The 17,451-nt window shown below is 55.2% G+C and overlaps 1 protein-coding gene and 1 long non-coding RNA gene across 2 annotated transcripts; one reads left to right on the plus strand and one right to left on the minus strand.

Annotated features, from left to right (window-relative positions):
* Positions 1–66: 66 nt before the first annotated feature.
* LOC118255157 (uncharacterized) lies at positions 67–3,480 on the minus strand. Its single transcript, XR_004780889.2, has 3 exons — positions 3,306–3,480; positions 2,972–3,103; positions 67–2,718 (listed from the first exon to the last, which is right to left on the minus strand). It is a non-coding gene; the product is annotated as an uncharacterized LOC118255157 (long non-coding RNA).
* Positions 3,481–5,519: 2,039 nt separating this feature from the next.
* MRPS23 (mitochondrial ribosomal protein S23) lies at positions 5,520–8,216 on the plus strand. Its single transcript, XM_035561165.2, has 5 exons — positions 5,520–5,639; positions 5,731–5,898; positions 6,430–6,507; positions 6,633–6,756; positions 7,891–8,216. Exons 1-5 carry the CDS (start codon positions 5,596–5,598, stop codon positions 8,044–8,046), a joined length of 570 nt encoding a protein of 189 aa, XP_035417058.1. The 5' UTR covers positions 5,520–5,595; the 3' UTR covers positions 8,047–8,216.
* The last annotated feature ends 9,235 nt before the right edge of the window (positions 8,217–17,451 follow it).

Below are 17,451 nucleotides of genomic sequence, written 5' to 3' on the forward strand. Positions count from 1 at the left end.
GGGCAGCACCAGGGCCTGGGTTTCTCATCGGTTTAACCCTCACGGCCGAGCCAGGCCACATCCCGTCGGGTGGCGTGCTGGTGGTGCTCCCCAGGTGCCAGGCAGGGCCCTCGGCGGGCCTGGGGACGCCCCTGCTGTAGGTAAGGTGCAGATTTGGGCTGGAAGCCCGAGCCGGGTGTTTGCAGCTGGGGCTGGCGGAGATGTTCTCGGCACGGAGTGTTTGCACAAGGGCTTGCAGGAGCTGCCGTGGGGCTGGGGCTTGGGGTGGCAGCAGGAGAGCTCCCTTCCCTGGGGGCTCGTTTTACCAGGGGAGGGCAGGGGCGGCCGGGAGGCAGCGCTCGAATCGTTGCAGCATTCAGAGATGCTGTCAGGCTAAAAATAATTACATAAACAAATTCCTTCCCTGTGTAAGTAATGAGTGACGAGCATTAAGTCAGAAATCGCTCCCGCCAGCACATTTTCTTCTCCTTTATCGGCATAATCTGTTTACTGCTCAATTCAGGAGGTGGCTGTAGACGTGCCTGTTTCACTTTCTGGCTCCTGTGAACCAGCACAAATGTTTCAAGATTTGAGCTGTGAAGGCGGCAGACGCGGCAGCCCCAGCCATCAGACACACACGCAACTGTTGTCCCTGCCTCTCCGCGGGGTTTGGTAACAAAAGCCCACATTGCAGGCTCTGGCTCCCGACAGGCTCCTTTTCAAATCCTCCCCGGAGCCCGCATGCCTTTGAAGCGGACGCCAAGATTTTTTTTCCCTGCAAGCAGCGCAGCCGCTGCACCTGCTGAGCGCCGCTGCCCTCGCCGCCACAGCGCCGCGCCTCGCTGCCCCGAGGCCGTCCTCGCCGGGGGAAATGGCACTGGGGGGCATGGTGCTGGGGACATGGTGCTGGGGGACATGGTGCTGGGGGGCACGGCGTGCCGTCGGCACAACCCGTGCGCTCCCGGCCGCACCAGGGCTCTGCCCCAGCCTGGGCGCTGTGGTCACAGGCAGGCCACTTGCACCAGGAGCCCGGCGAGGTCCGAGTCCCTCGAATCGGAGCAGCAGAAGATCCACCCCCGGGACTGATCCTGGCTTTGGCGTCTGCTTCTTTTCTGTGTAAGGAAGGGGAGAGGAGCGTCCCTCGAGTCTTGGCACTGGCTGTAGGAGATGGGGGCTCAGCAGTCCCAGGCGATGCCGGCCTTGCCTCGAAGGTGACTTTGTGGCAGCAGCAGTGGGACGTGGGGAGGTGCTGGAGAGGCACGGTGCTGCCCTGCGCCGTGCAGGATAGGACCGGTGTCTGGCAGGGTGTGCGTCCCCCTGTGTGCAGGGGCGAAGTGTGAAGCTGGGGCTTCTTGCTGGGAACAGGAGGCCCTTCAGGAGCGGAGCGGGGCTTTTATCCCTAGCCTGGGACTGGCAGAAAGCAAGGAGGGGGCGACTTCCCCGTCCTCTGCTGGCTCTGAGGTTAGCAGGAGGCTGCTGCCGCTCCCTCCCAGCCCAAAGCAGCTCTGCATATTTTGGAAGAAAACCAAGCTTGGAATTGGAACAGCTTGTAAATGTTCCAGCGCCTCTGAGCTACTGAGTGCTTAACTTTCAGCTAAGTCTCCGTGAGTGCAGGACGCACCGACAGGTGGTGGAGCAGAAGCTCGGGCTCCTGCGGGTAGGAAGCTGCTTGTCCCCGCGGCGCCGTCACCCGACGGCTGCTCTGGTGGCAGCGTGAGGGTCGGGGGGGGAACAGCAGCGAGGTGCTCGTGGCCAGGTGGGTGCTTCAAGCCCATGGCCGAGCACTGGTGAGGCCCTAGGAGGGTTTGTCGTGCTCCTTGTCCTTTTACAAGAGCCACTTAAGGCTTTGGTCTGCGCTCTCATGCCCTGGGCGAGCCACTTCCAGGCCACGTCGCAGGTCAGGCCTGCTGGAAATAGGGGCGGTGGTGGGGACAGGGTCACTGGGCAGCCTCCGTCCGCTGCACGCGGTGGGTGCAAGCCCAGCGCTTCGCGGGGGCTTGGGGCTGTGTTTGTTAACACGGTCTAACAACTTGCCCTTAAATATCCTAGTCTAGGCAAAGCCTCTCTGAATGATGTCACTCTGCAGCCATTTTGAAATATCTTGGAGGCACAAAGCATCATTTCAAAGGAGGATGGAGAGTGATTATTTTTATCTCCTTTAAAAAAAAATAAGTCAGGTCTAATGAGTAGGAAGGCCACTAAAACCGGCTTGGAAGCCAAAATGCATTTCTTACATAAAAACGTACAATTCTCAGTGACGTTTGTATCACTTCTCTACAAAATGTTCTAAAAGGAACAAAACAACAAAACCAATCTGTGGTGTGTGCGTGTTGCTATTTTAGAATTTATTTCCATAAGTGATTTTTTTTCTTAAAGATGTTTAATAGTAATTCATATAATAAAGTCCTGTTGTACTCTTAACACCGATGTATTTCGCTTTGTGCTGCTGTTAGTTTTGGGAAGGAAAGAGATCAGGGTGGGGAGGGAAATGTCTCCCTTCGATGCCGCTCTGGCCATGCCCCTTGTAGCTGCAGATGCCCCAAAGCCACCCCGTCTCCTCGCCTCCCTGCCGGTGACAGTGTGCAGGTTGCATCCTGTGGTTCCTCAAGCAAGCAAGCGCCCAGGGGAGGCCCTTACACCGGTGAGCTCCTTCCTGCATCCAGGGCCAGATCCTGCTCCCACCCCGCAGGACGTTTGGGGCAGGAGCAGGTCCCGTTGCGTCTCTCAGGTTGTCTCCGCCTGTTGTGGAAGAGCATGAGAAGAGGACCAGGAGCTCATGGCCGGGGGAGCCCAGGCCTGGGGCTCAGAGGCCGTAAGGATGGGCTTTTCGCCAGGGAAATCCCCGAGGGCAGCAGGGAGCAGCAATGCTCCCCGGGGGCTGTGACCCCAGGGCTGTGTGTAAACTCACAGCGTGCCTGTTGCCAGCTCTGTGTGCGGGGACCGGGACCTGCCTTTCAAGAAAAAGCGGAAAAGGAAAAATGCTGTGGCTTACCCACTTAATTCCGAAATAACAAGCCTCTCGGGGATGGGGCGTGTGCATTTTCTTCAAACTGTTTCATTATCCATCGCACAGCAACTCCTCCGCGTCTGTCAGGCAGGCAGTCTGGCTCCTTCGCCTTGTCTCCTAGCGGGATGGAAAGACGTTATTATAATGAATTATTTCTGAAATATGTGTTATCAATCTCCAGCCCTGCATTTTTCGGCGCTGTGCCGAGCTGGCGGGATCGGCAGGTGTGGAAGCCTGGAGCACTTGGGCTGTGGGATTGCTCTGAGCTGGCGGCATGAAGAGGGATCACCCCCGGGGCTGGTCCCAGCATTGCTCTCACCAATGTGCTGGGGAGACCCCAATGCTGGGGGGGCTGAGAACCACAGGGTCCGGCCTGGGAACACCGCTCCGTGCCCCCACCTCCTGGCAGCTCGGTCCGCAGCCCAGCTCCAGCTGCCAGGGAGCAGCGTTTGGTTGCTGGCAGGATTGGAGCTGCCCAGCCTCACGTGTGGCTTGGAAACTTTCCCCTGTGAAAGAAGACGCTGGAAAAAGTCAAGGCATTCTTGCCTTAAATGTCAAAAGCATCAAAATGCTGGAGAAACCCTGGATGTGGCCTACCCGCCGCAGCCAAGAAGGCCGTCGTAACCCGAGGGGCGAGCCAGGGCTCTTTCAAAGAGCTGAAAAGACCAGGGCCTGCCCAGTCCTTTGAGCAGCTCAGACGCAGCCCTGGAGCCGTCCCAGCAACTCCCTTTTGAATTCTTCCACTCTACAGGGGCAGGAGTTTTGTCTTTCAAAACTTTCTCCCAGCAGCGGAGAGAAGCCCGGGACTAAAAGCTGCGGTTGGCCCATGGTGAATGCTAGAGGTGTTTTACGCTGGCATCGGGCACCTGCTTCGGTGGAAATTTACTGCCCCCTTCCTTTATAACACTGCAAGATGGAAGGAGTGAATGAATGCTTTACTTTTTTTCCCCTTTTTTTTTTTTTTTCATCAGCTCATTCCCAGGCTGAGGGCTGCATCCTAGCGAACAGGCACCAGTCCTTGCCTTGTGCTTCTTAGAAGCTGGGTTCATGGAACCGCTGGCGGGGGGAAGGCTGTTTGCGCAGAGCAAACAACCTTGGTGTAGCCGTTGGATTTCATTAATCAGGGTAAAAAAAAATACAGGCTGGGGCTCGGTGCTGGCAGCCAGGCACCGTCTGCTGCCACCTCCTGGGCCCAGCGAGCAGTGCCGGGGCTGCCGGGGCAGGATCAGGCCCGGGTGCAATCCTGCCGGGTGCTGGCTCTGTCTGGGTGATGCTCAATGCCAAAAGGGGACCGAAGGGAGACCCCAGCTCCCTGTGTCCCACTGCGGGGGGAGGTTTGTGGCCCCCCACCGCTGGTCCCCAGGCTGCCATGGGCGCGTAGTGGTGCTCAGCTGGGGGACAGTGGACGGGGCGGGTGCAGAGTGCCATGGGGGCAGAGGACGAGCCCCAGCCAGCAGGACCCCAAACGATGCCGGGCCATATGGATGTCCTCCCTCCCGTATGGAGATAAATGGCGGGCTGTGTGTGCTAGGATGTGTCTGGGCAGCACAGGGCAGCAGTTTCTGATGTGCCCCCTCCTTGCAGGAGCACCCAGCAGAGCCACAGCAGCTCCCTGCTCCTTTGGGGCCAGCAGCTGTCCTGCCCCGTCACTCGCAGCCGCCGGCTGGGGCCGGGAGCAGGGCGGCCCAAATGGCTCCCTCAGAAACCGGAGACGGCAGCACCACCACGTCCCGCACCCTGCAGGCACTCAGCGAGCGTAACGGGGCGACAGCTGCTGCCATGGCTCCTGCTTAGCCCCGTCTTGGTCTGCCATCGCTCGCAGGCCCCGGGGAGGCACAGTGCCCCCGCTGCAGGGTGGGCACGGCCGCCCCGTGACGGTGGGAGCACGGCAGGGGAACCAAAACAGCCGCTGAGGGCCCGGGAGTGGGGTGTGCGTGGTTTTGGGGTGCGAGGTCACATTTTACACAGCGTCCCTCAGCCTCCAGGCCGGGTCCGTGCCCTGGCCCCCGGAGCACCGAGGTCCCTGCTCGGCCCACGCAGGGGTGCGGTAGCGCTGCTCTGGGACCTGTTTTGGGGCTTTTAGTCCCAAAAGCAGGATAAATCTGGGACCCGTTTGGGGACTTTTAGCCCCAAAATCAGGATGAATCTGGGACCTGTTTGGGGGCTTTTAGCCCCAAAAGCAGGATAGATCTGGGACCTGTTTCAGGACTTTTAGTCCCAAAAGCAGGACGGATCCCAGCAGGTGCTGCCCAGGCAGGTGGAGAGGACCCTCAGGGCTCCGGAGGCCCGTGGGGGTCTGGGTCTCAGCCCCGTGCCCGTCGGGGGACACCAAGGGCGGCGGAAGGGCCCCGAGGGCCCCGGCCCCGCGTGTTCGTGACCGGGCCGGGGGCGGTGGCGGGGCTCGGCCACGGTGGTGCTGCCCCTTTAAATGGCGGGGGGGTGTGGGGTGAATCGGGGTGGGCACCCGCTCGGCTATCGACTCGTTCTGCCTGCGCGCCCTGAGCGCGCCCTGCCAGCTGATTGGTTCGGCGGCGCGGAGGGCAGGCGCTTCCGCTTCCGGGCTGGCCGTTGCTAGGTGGCGGCGTTGCTAGGGGCGGCCTGGCGCCGCCATGGCGGGGAGCCGCGTGCAGAAGGTCGGCAGCGTCTTCAGCCGGTAGGGCCGGGGGGATGGGGGGGGGGGGGGGTCGGCCGGGGCGGCCCCGAGCCCCCCCTGAGTCCCTCTGAGCCCCCGCCTGTCCCCGCAGGACCCGCGACCTGCTGCGCGTGGGGCTGCTCCGCAAGCCGCTGTGGTTCGAGGTGTACGCAGCCTGCCCGCCGCGCCGCGAGCCGCGCTACCGCCTGCCCCGGCCGCGCTACGGCCGCGCGAGGGACGGCGTCGCGGAGCTCTTCTACCCCGAGGACCGAGTGCGAGCGTGAGTCGGGGCACGGGGACGGCCCCTCGCTTCCCCCGGCCCGGCTCAGATCCCCGGGGGACCCTCCTGAGGCCCCCGGGGTCCCCGCGCCGCAGCGCCGTGACAGCCTCTCGTCCCTCAGGCAGAGCCCTTCCCGCTCGTGTGCGTCACGAGGAGCGGCTCGCGGTGCTAAGTCTGACGGCGTCAGGTCTCCTGCGTGCCCGTAATTACTGGTGGAGCTGCACGGGGCGCCAGGGGAAGGCTCAGCTGCGGCGGAAAAGGCCAGGGTGGGCTCAGCCGAACCCTCTGTGCAGGACTCGCGGTGCTCCTCAGGTGCAGCCCTAGAGTAACGGTTAAATTCCGTAGCAGACATCTCTGCGTGACCTAATGCCCAGTGGAAAAAAGGAGAATCGGTTACGTGAATACATCTCGTCGTAGACTAAATTGGCTGACTCTTGTAGACTAAATTTGGTGACCCCAATCTCGTTCATTTACTTCCAAACCGTGTCTCTCTTTGCTTGAAAACCTGAACTGTTTTATTTTTTCGAACAGGAAATTTTATAGAGTGTACGGAAGCGGTCCAAGACCTTTTGATTTATCACAACCAAACTACAAATCGACTTGCCAAAGGTAAATATTTTTTTGTTGATACATAATTAAACTCAAAAATGCTTCTGAAACTTGTCCGTGTCTCCTCTTAGGTCAGCAAACCAAAACTGTATTTGTGAGAGTAAAAATACAATCTTGAAATCTAGGTTTGTTGAGAAATACAATGAATTGAAAGAAGAAGGGAAAATTGAAGAGGAAAAATTGTTTGAAGAAACAGGAAAAGCGCTTTTAGCCAGTGGGATAATTTTGCAGAGAAGAGGAACAGATAAAGTAAGTATTAAATATTCAGAAAATGAATTGGCCTGTGGACTCAAAAAGCTTCATTTCCAGGTCCTTAAGACTGAGTTAGTCCAAATTAAACTCTCTATAAGGTACCAGAGAATAAAACAGAACCTCTTCAGTGTTGGAGATAGCTGGCACGTTTTTTCTATCTTTTCGATCCCTTCTTAGTAATTAAGTATTCTAATGGAGTATCAGTCTCGTTCTTTAATTTTAATCCTGATTTGGAAACGTATACATAAATTTGCTTCAAAAAACAAAACCACCGTCAATAACGACAGCAGAAACAAGCCACAAACTTACTTCAGTTGTTTTTGTATTTGTAGTTTGGGGCTCGTTTGCTTATGTCTTTGGTAAGAAAATAACTACCCAGAAGAATTGTCCAAAGTGCCTTGCAGCTATTTTCATGGATGCAAAAGAGAGGAGACGGCTCCTGGGCACGTGGGGTCTAGTTCCTTGTTACTTCAGACAATTGTCATGTAACTCCCAATGTAAAATGGGGTAAAAAAGCAAACTGATGATGCTTCCAGAAGAGCACATCAGGTAGAGTAGAACACTGCTGCTCTGTGGTGGTTAGCAATCTTTTCACTTGGTTCGAGTCTGAAAGATAAGCAGCTCTTTTGAGAATGCTGTCCTTTTAGTTTGAACACCCTCAAAAAGAAAGGAGAAAAACCGTTTATAAAAACGGCAGCTCTGTAAACTAAATTCGGTTGTTATTCTCTCCTGCAATGTGCTCTCCGTTCTCCTCATTGTCCAATTACCCGTGGGCTGAGCATCCGTAGTGCCTCTTCAATAAAAGAGGCTGACCAGGAGCAGAAATTGGTTCTATTACAAGTGTAATGTCCGACGAGCTTGTGAAAAGATGAAACGGCCAGCTGGCTTTAATCTTTTACCTTGAGGTCAGCGATCTCATTTTCATTTCTTGCCCTGGTGATACCTCGAGGCTGTACGTGCTTTGATAATAACCTAAGCATGAGTTAGAACTTAGCTGTCAGCTTTCTCGGACATACACACTGGCTGTTGCTTTCTGGTGCTCTCTTCAGTCGTGCTTCGAAAGAAACTTCTTGCAGCCATTTCTTTTGGTTGCTTGGGTTTTGTTTTGTGATTGTCTGCCTCTGACTGTAGGTAGCACAACAGAGTCACCAGGATGCTGAAGCCAGGGATTTTGTGCTACATCAGCAACTTCAAAGCGTGTTGGAGGAGATGCAGGGAAAGAAGAAAGATGTGGAGGAGCAGCTGCCAGAACTGACAGAAGCACAGAAGGAAAACCCCGTGTCCTAACAGCTGTAGCATTGTCTCCGCACGTCCCGCGGCTGGGCGTAACGTGCAGGTGGCATTCACCTGCTCAGGAACCCGTGTGTGCACAGCCCGTGGTTATGAGATGACCTTGTTTTTGAACGTTGTCTCAGCTTTTGAGGTGGAAAATTAAACGTTTTCTTTAAAATGAGAAATTGTCTTTTCAGGTGTCTCATTTGCACTAGTAAAGATGTTTCTTAACTTCTTGCAGTGATGGTACAGTTTGTGACAGTCCTGCTGCTGAAATGTCCGATGCTGTTTGTTTGATGCATTCTAACAGCTGTCTGAAGTGTCATCTTTTTATAGCTAATTCAGAAGAGATGCTATTTATATAAGTGTTCTAATATGTTCTCTCTGTTTTGTCACTTGCTTAAATTCCTGAGAGGATAAAATATAATAATACCAAATAAGTTGGATCTTTTGAAAATTTTAGTGACTCTTAATGCCATCAGTCACCTCAGAAGTGTGAAGGATGCGCTGTTATAACTCTTTGCTGAAGACAAAGTGGAGTGGTGTTACAGAAATAGTCACTGAAAATTGGGCACAGAAAAACTGGAAAATAGCAATCAATCCTAGAATTCAGAGCTGATTAGACTCGCATTTTTCCCACATCTGTGAACTCGATTGCCTAGCTTGTTTTTTGTTAAGAATTTTGTGTTCAGGCGAAGGGAGAAACAGTAACAAGAAGAGAACAAACAGGTTTAAATCATGTCAAGCAGATCTCTTCCTCTTCTGGCTCTCCCCCAAGAAAGAAAAGGTCAAGATTTCCTTTTGGTTTTGTACCTGCCTTCCACACCCGTCCTCCACAACAGTTTTGTGACGCTGCTGAATGCGATTCAAGCAAACTCTCACATATACTTTTTTACTGCCATACAATACGTATGACTTAAAAACGCTCATCATTTGTTTTTGTATGGCTTGATTCACCTCCTGATTGCAATGTAATTATAGTGGAATTACTCACTTATCCTTGGAAGGTCAAACTTTATTTCTAATCCTGCTCAGTAATTCCAGAGGGGTGCAAGACTTTATTACAAGAGCAACAGCCTCTCTATCTTAGCACTTCTGTAACTGTGACCTCTGGGCAATCTGTTTCTAGAGCTGAGGGGGGTGGTGTGGATGCCTGGCTGTGCAAGGTGCTTCCACGTGGAGCATGAATTACTGCCTGCATCGCTAAATCCACGTGTAACAGCCCCGTACAGAGGTGAATGCAGTGCAAGTATCCACGCAGACCAAGTTTGGGAACTGCTGTGCTGGGTCAATGGTAGGAGATGGGCTAATGTAAACAGATATGGGGAGTGAACGACAGAAAAAGTCAATTAAAATGGGATTTGGTCCAAACCTATGCTGGAGAGGAGGTGCACGTACTGGGAGTAAGGTGTCTGCACTTCAGTCATCTGCCGCAAGCTTTTGAGTGGGGGTTTCTTTAAATCACAGGATCCTGTTTTGATTAGGGCCAAGGCAAGCTGCCCTCGTTAGGAAAACTCTGGCAGCTGTGATGTAAATTTCTCTTCTTGCATGTGCCAAGCAATTGTTGCTAGCCCAACAGAGGGCTGACCAACAGTTCCACACCTCCTACACTGCAGCTTTCTGACTTTGCTTTGTGTTTTGTATGTTTAACTGAGGTAAATATATTGGGAAAAAAAAACCAACCCTCTATTGCATTATCACTCCGGGCTTGCCCAAAATTGCTGGTGGAAATACTTCAAAACGAAAAGCAGTACGGTGAAGTTGGATGCCGTAACGGGAGAGGTTTCTCACTCACTTCATTAACAGCTTGGAGGCCTCCTGTTTGTTGTCACTTCTCTAAAATATTGCCAAGATGACAGAGAAAGCCGTTCCTCCTGGCACCTGCTACAACCTGCTTCATCCCTGCATCTTCACTGAGCTTGCTGTGTCTTCCTTCGGTCTTCTGGAGCACTTGGAGGAACAACAAGTGTAGGGAATGGAATGGAGCAGTGGCCTCGCACTCTGCCCTGGGTCAGTTCCTACACAGAGTGCCCAAGAAGGAAGCTGGAATGCTTTCTCCGTGTTTCTGCGCTGGAAAAGGCCTCTGGAAGCTGCTCCCCAGGCAGAGTGCTGCCAGCTGGGCGAGCCGTTTGTGCTCCTTGGCCTCTGCCTGGCTTCCCCTCCCTGTGCTCCCTGCGGACGCCCCACGCGTGCAGCACGGTCAGGGCAGCGGCAGTAAGAGCCCCTTCACGCTGCTGCTCTGAAGCGTGGTCAAATTAGCTGGAAAAATAAATATATGAGTGAGCATAAATTTCCAGTGAGCCAGCGGAGGTGATAAGGGAGGTGCCATTCCCTTGCGGTGCAAATTAGGGAATTAGTTCCTGGCAGCTCACAGGGCAGGGCCAGCCTTTGGGTCCCGGGGAGGCTGGTGGCGGTGGGAGCAGTGGTTAGCGCTGTTCTCCTGCGCCGCTGCCTTCTTACGGCCGGCAGGTAGCGGGGGTCAGCCGCCGGGAAAGGATGCGGACTGGAGAATTTGGTGCAATTAGGGCAAAGCACAATTAAGAGCAGAGTTCTGCCTTTTGATACCGCGCGTTTGACGGATGCATTTGCTGGGCTGGGATTGAAATGCCACTCAGCGTGACCTGAGAGCAACCCAACGACGGTAATTAAAAGGTTCTGGGCCAGAGCCTGGGGAACGCTATTTATTATTCGCCCAGCGCTTCCCCCACCCCCCCCAGCAGCCAGCAAAAGGGCAGCGGCCTGGCAGGGGGGGCCCGCCGGGAAGCGGGGCTGCGGGGGGGGGGCACGGTGCCGGTCCACGGTGCACGGGCCCCAGGGGGGCCGGGAACGGGGGCCGGGAAGGGGGCTGGGAACGGGGCCAGGCCCAGCAGCGGGCCGGCACCGCTAGGGGGGGGCCGCGCTCCGCAGGCTGCCTGCAGCCGGCCGTGGTGGGGATGGGGATGGAGGTGATGGAGGTGATGGGGATGAAGGTGGGGGTGGCGAAGGTGGGGGTGGGGGTGATGGTGATGAAGGTGGGGGTGATGGTGGTGGTGATGAAGGCGGTGGTGGTGATGAAGGCGGTGGTGGTGACGGGGCTCTTGCTAGCTGTGGATTTTTTTTGTGTGCTTCTGCCCTGCTCTGCATGGCCGGAGTGCCAGGCAGTACAGAAAATGCCTGCGATGGTGACGTTGGCCGTGCCTTCATCCCAGAGCCTGGTACCAGCATGGAAAGGAGCCCAAGCTTCCACCCAGAAAAGTGCGTGAAAAGAAATCTGTTTCCCTCAGGACCGAGCAGGGTATACGGGCGGGCACAGGGCGTAGAGTGAAGGGGGAGCAGCCGGGTGCGGGGCAGCCGGGACCTTGCCTTTGTCCCCTGCTCCCCGTGCTGGCCCCTACCAGCTGGGTGTGCAGTGCTGCCCCTGCCTCCTGCGGGGCAAAGCCACAGATGTGACCTTGTCGCCTGCCCTTTGCCTTTGCAGGGCAAGTTGTGCATTCGAATAATTTCCTTGTGCGGGGCAAACCTGTCTTCTGGTATTGTAACACTTGCTAATGACTGGAGCAAAGCTTTTGCTGTCTTGCAATCCTACACCCCATTACGGAGTAGCTATGTGACCTTTTCTGAGCTAAATTGCTGACCTCTTTCCTCCTGAAAGATGAGTGGTGTGTGTGTAGCAGTTCCTCTTTCTGATTGCCAAGCTATTTTTAAGTGACAATAAATGCCAAAGTATCGGTTACAAGGTTCCTTACTCCTTGAGGCATCAAAAATGAAAGACAATGGAAGGCAGGAGGGAACCCTTTCTACATCCCTGAGAGTCAGGCTGAAGGTTTTCCAAGGTCAATTCCTAAAATGAGGGGCCTTGCCTGAAAACATGGGGATGAAGAACTCGGCCAGTTCTCTAGCAGAGCCCATCGTGGACTCTAGAAGTCTCGACTGGAGTCAGGCGCCTCTACCATTGCCCACCACATCTGCACGTGCCACAGCAGCGCGAGCGATGGCAGCAGCACTGCCTGCTTCTGACTTCAGGGCTCTGTTCTCCAGAGCCGTCCTGAACCCGATGTGCTGCGAGCCTGGCCTGTGCTGCTGCTGGTGCTGCACAGAGAAGTCTCTGAGGGGGCGACAAAAGCTGCTGGGGGTGCATTTGGGGCCCCCAGGGTGCGGGGTGAGTGAGCCGGGGCAGAGCTGGGTGGGTGCTGGGCTACGTGCTGCAGCACATCCCGACCAGGCACAGGTCACGCGCCCACAGATTATCGGCTGTTATGTGCTGAGGGCAGAGGAACGAAGGATTTAATAGGATCAGGCCTTGTGCTTGGAGCCGACAGAATAATTCGCCAGCTGCGCCAGAAAGCCAGGTGACCTGCCCGTGCCGATGCCAAGCTTCATTAAGGCAGGTAGTAAGGCATTTAACGTGTAAAATTGCAGCTCCAGATGAGCTGTTAAAATATTGCTTGTTTCCAGTTGTGACAGTCCAAGCTCAGACCCTCCCAGACGAAGGGAGCTTCGTGGTGCTCCAGCACTGTTTTTGTGTGGTCTGAACACACGGCAGCACCGGGTGGCCACGTCTCCCACCCGCTGTGTACACACATGCAAACATGTCACCTTTGAATAATTTTCCTACAGACCTGCTCTCTTTATCCCCATTTTGAACCGTGGAATATTCCAGAAAGCTGTACCTGTTCAGAGCTGAGTACAAGGCAGTCTCATCACTTGGCACTTAGATCAAGGCAAAAGCCTGCTTTGCATCACCTGGATTAAGAAAGCTTTCATTTGGGTAACTGCTGGCTGTCCTGGAGGAGCAGGGCTTGGTGCTGCTGGTGCTGCGAGCCGTGCGGGGCTGCGTTCTGCACCCTCGGTTCCTACTGTCTGTCCAGTTTTGTTTTCCAATGAGTGAACGAATTTTTTATTTTTATTTTTTTTTAACCCCATAGGCTGGAGCAAATTGCTGCCCATGCTGCACCATGGGAAGGGCATTGCTTTGGAGTTTGGCAGGTAATGACCCCACGGTGCCCACGCGATCTGACTGCTGGGGCTGCGCTGAGGCACAGCACGCTGCCCGTGCAGCATTGGCCCCGCCATAGGAGAGCTCCTGGCCCTGGCCCTGTGTGCTCTCACCTGGTGCTAGAGCTGTGATGGAGCTCGGGGCCGGCCACCCGCTGCCCAGCGGGGACGTGAGACCTGCCCGCGACACGGCGGGGACACGGCCATGTCCCCGCTGCTTGGAGCCCCTGTGCCAGGAAGGATGCGCAGGGTCCCCGCTGGGACTCAGGCAGCTCGGCTGTCCTTGCTGCTGTCTCTGTGCTGCTGCTTGTATGCATATTGCAAGCTCATTCTGATGTGCGCTAATGCTATTATCCTCCAGAAATTGAAATCAAGTCTGAACCTATAATGTTTCACTGGGAGGGAATTGGGGTTATATATTCCTGTGTACAGCAGCATTCTATTTCAGTCATAGCATTTAATTATGATTGGTGTGTTAGTGCCCACCAGAGCATAACAAATTGTCATTATGTTATTCTGCTGAGTCTAATTTAATTGGCAAGTTGTCACAAAAGCAATTATCCATCATTTATTTTGTTGCCATAACCACATCTTGGAGAGCACCTGCTGTCTGAAGTGGAAAGGCTCTGCAGTCTCTTGGTCCTGGATTTCTTCCACTTGTCTGACACAAAGACACCATTTCCTCCCTTTATTTAAAAATATGTGCCTCATTTCCTGCTGCGCTCTCGTGCACGAGGCTGGAGATGCTGGGGGAAATTCACCGTGTGGGCAGCGACCTGTCTGAGCTCCTCCATGTCCTGGGTGTCCACCTCTGAATGAGGACAGCCAGCCTCTGCTGGGGACATGGGGACATGGGGCAGGGCTCAGGGGGATGGGGCAGGGGACATGTCCCCGCTGGGGTCTGGCTGGTGCTCGGCCTCGAGTTCAGCCCCCCTCGCCTCCCTCCTCACCTGGCTGTTAGCCAGGGCCAGAAACGCATAGGGTGCTTTCTGGGAGCTGCTTTGGTGGCTGATTGGAGATGAAAGTGTCTCGGCTGGGTGCAAAATGCCTCCAGGGCACACAGCGGTGCTGCGTGGCGCTACCAGCCTGGTGCCAGCCCCAGAGCCTCGAGTCCTCGGCCAGCCCGCGGCACGGGCAGGGCTGCCTTTAATAAGCAAGTTTCTGATAACTTATCTGAGCTCCCATAAAGATTAGGAGGCTGGCAAGTGGAGATTAGTGGTTCCTTCTAATCTAGCAGGCAAAGCAATATAAGGCTTCCTGAGATCAGCCCCAAACTTCAGATTTTCTCCTGCCCGAGACAGTGCGTGGCTGCCACCTATTAACTTGTGAGGTTTTGGAGAGGGCACCCAAAATCCTGCAAGGCTAACGCAGACTTGAATGAACTTGAAGCCTGTGACTCACTGTGATAAATGAGTAAATAAATGAAAATCTGTTTTGATGTCTGTATTTCTCTCAGTTACTCCCCTCTCCGCCCTGTCTGTAATCTCTTCCCCTCTGGTAGTTCTGATTAGCTGCTAATGAGGAAAGATGATTTTGTAGTTAAAACACAGGGAGAGGGTTTTGTTCCCGGTTCTGCTGCAGGCACCAAGCCCTTCATTTTTCTGTGCCTTGATTTCCCCATCTGTAAACCAAGATACCATTTATTTAGGATGGGTGTTTTAAAATTAATGAATCAGTATTTGCAAAGTGATTTGCTTCAAAGGTGGTGTGCAGCAGCTTGAAAGGGAAGGTTGAACCTGAGAAATCTCAGCTGGAGCTTCCCCTAGAGCCCTCTGTGCCTGAAGCCTCGTGCCGGCAGCATTTCCCTTCCCAAAGCTGGTGCCTCACCTGGCATTTATCAGGAGATCGGCTGAAGGGTGCCCTGATGCCATGCAGGTGCCACCACCGGCCTTTCCTCCCCCAGCAGCAGAGGCTGAAGTTTTCACAGGGACGTGTGTCAGTGATGAGCAGGTCTGTGGCTTGGGGGCCCCTTCCCCCTGGGAGCTGTGTCTGGGAGAACAAGGGCACCTCTCGGCAGCACCGATGGCCCTCACCCAGCCCAGGCACCCAGCTTTGTGCGGGGCTCGAGGAGGCACTGCCGCGTTTGCGCTCGGATCGCCTCCAGCCAGCCGCCTCGCTTGCAAGCTGTCCAATTCTCCAGTGCCGGCTCAGTGCCGGTGCCAAATTCCCCTTCCCTGAATTGCTTCTCCCCTCTCTTTGGCTGCCTGTCAGCTCTGGATGCCTTCGCATCGCCTCCCTCGTGCTGGATCTGGATCGGCCGGATCCGTGGTGCGTGCTCGGAGCCTCCCGCCAGCCTCCGCCTGCTCCCGGGGTTCCTGCCAGGGGGGGACGGATCAGAGGTGGCTGCTCGAGGATTTAACGAACGTGATCAGATTCCCTCACGTCTGCCTGGGGAACACGGGAGAACTTCCCTGGTGCAGGGAAGCGGCAGCTCGCGCAGGTGCTGGGCGCCAGGCGATGCTGGGCTGATTTATTGGTGACGCTCCTCGGGGCCACGGAGCTGCTGGGTGCGATAAATAATGTGCTGTAATGTATTCTTTAGCAAATTATAATGAAAAGCAGAAAATATACAGAGGGGAGCAGACAAATACATTCCCCAGTTGGCAAGTTAGTGGCTGCTGGCAGCCAGGAAGCAAATATTTAGGAGGGTTTGGGAATTTCTGGGGCTTCCCCTGCAGATAAATAACCTCTCTGCAGGTGGGCTTAGTGGGTGCCCTGCTGCTGCGTGTGATCCAGAATGAAAAAACCCCTCTGGGGAGGCTGGGGGGGTTTGGGTGCAGCCCCCGAGGTGCCCCAGCAGGGAGGTGGGAGCTGAGTGCTTGCAGGTGATGAGATTCGAAGAGTCCTCGCGTGGCACTGGGGAGGTTTCCCCCCCTGCTAATTATCAGCTGCCGGGGATGAGGCCAGTTTTTCTCTCAGCATCTCTGCCGTTTGGGGCTGGGAAGCAAGACGAGAGCTGGGATCCATGTCTCCTTTCCCAGACCACGGAGGAGCTGTCTGGGTTTCTGTCCCCTGCTGTGGGGTGGGGACCATCGGGACAGGAATAGGCACAGCACGGTGTGCTCTCTGCTCGGAGCTGGGCGGGCAGGATTTACACACGGCTCACACATCTGTGAGCTTGTACCTCTGAAACACAGGTGTAGCATGGTCCTGTGCAAGAAAATAGCTTCAATATGTCTTATGGCTCAGTAAAATTTTACAAAACAAGCACCCAGTTTGCTGACTGCTTTTCCAGTCTCGTCCAGCACCTTTCTGGAGCACCCTGTCCATCCGTGGCACCCTGACTTGCTCTGCGAGCAGCATCCCCGAGCAGAGGCGGTGGCACCAGGGGGTGCTGCGTGCTCGCAGCTTGGACCGCAGATGCTGCTGCTGCGAAATGGCAAGAAGAAGGTGACTTTATTTTACCTGCTTGTTTTTTATTGTTACTGTTTTCATTGGATTGCTCCCAACTCACGCCCAGGATGGTGAAGCCGTTATTAGGATGACATTTCTCACTGAAGTGCTGGATGCTCTCCCTGCTCCTTGCTGTTGAGATATTTTAACTTCTGGGGTCTGGAGGAGGAACACCAATCCCTGTGCTGGTGAGCAGCAGCTTGGGGCCAGGAGGGCCCCACAGCCCGGGATGGCCCCATGGAGGTGCCAGCCCCCGTGCCCCTCTCCCAGCCCCACAGCTCGGTGCTGCCCCTCTGCACTTCCAGGGGTCCAGAGCCTGCATTGGGGTCCCCAATGTGTGCCCCATCCCAATCCCTTGGTCAGTCCCACACATTGCTGCTCGGTGGTGGGCTGGGGTCACCTGGGATCTCATCAGCTCATCCCTCCTCTCTCTCCCCAGGCCTCTGACAATTATGCCCACAAAATGTTGCTTCTGCACTTCTACAGCCTCTGACGTCTCGAAATGCAGGTGCAGCCAGGTAAGAGCTGTGTGACTAACTGATGTGCTTTGGCAAAACGGGGAACGACCTTCTTTATGGGGAGGTTCCCACAAGGTGCAGGATGTGCAGCGGTGCACAACGGGATCGTCCTTGTGCCCTGCTGCCCTCTGCCATCTCCTGCCCACAGCCTTGGGCATTTGTTTGATCCCTGCAGGCTGCATCGGTCTGTGGGCAAGGGGAGCTGTAGGAACGCTGAGAATGATTCAATATAATAGCATTTAAAGAAAAATAAAGTAAATTTAGCATTTAACTGAGGCGACTGGATGTCTCCAGCATTGATGGGACTGGAATGGGACGTGGTGCCTCTGGGCTGCCAGTGGGACTCAAGCCATGGGGGCGGTGGCAGTGACCCATGGGGGTGCTGCCCCGATGTTGGGGGACCGGTCACCCCCCCCCCCCCCCCAGCTGCTGGCATGGCCGTGCCCCAGGCGGGGGCACCGCGGCAGAGCCGTGACACCCCTGTGCGCGGGGCTGTGCCATCGGTGAGCGGCGCATCACAGCCGGCAGGGTTTAT

The sequence above is a fragment of the Cygnus atratus genome, chromosome 20 (genome assembly GCF_013377495.2).
Source record: "Cygnus atratus isolate AKBS03 ecotype Queensland, Australia chromosome 20, CAtr_DNAZoo_HiC_assembly, whole genome shotgun sequence".
In the NCBI taxonomy this organism is placed as follows: Eukaryota; Metazoa; Chordata; class Aves; order Anseriformes; family Anatidae; genus Cygnus; species Cygnus atratus.

Excerpts from the sequence above, each read along its gene's own strand:
- MRPS23 (XM_035561165.2), top strand. The coding sequence starts at position 5,596 with ATGGCGGGGAGCCGCGTGCAGAAGGTCGGCAGCGTCTTCAGCCG. Across the intron at positions 6,508-6,632 it reads TACAAATCGACTTGCCAAAG|GTTTGTTGAGAAATACAATG; the intron begins GTAAATATTTTT and ends CTTGAAATCTAG. Across the intron at positions 6,757-7,890 it reads AGAGAAGAGGAACAGATAAA|GTAGCACAACAGAGTCACCA; the intron begins GTAAGTATTAAA and ends CTCTGACTGTAG.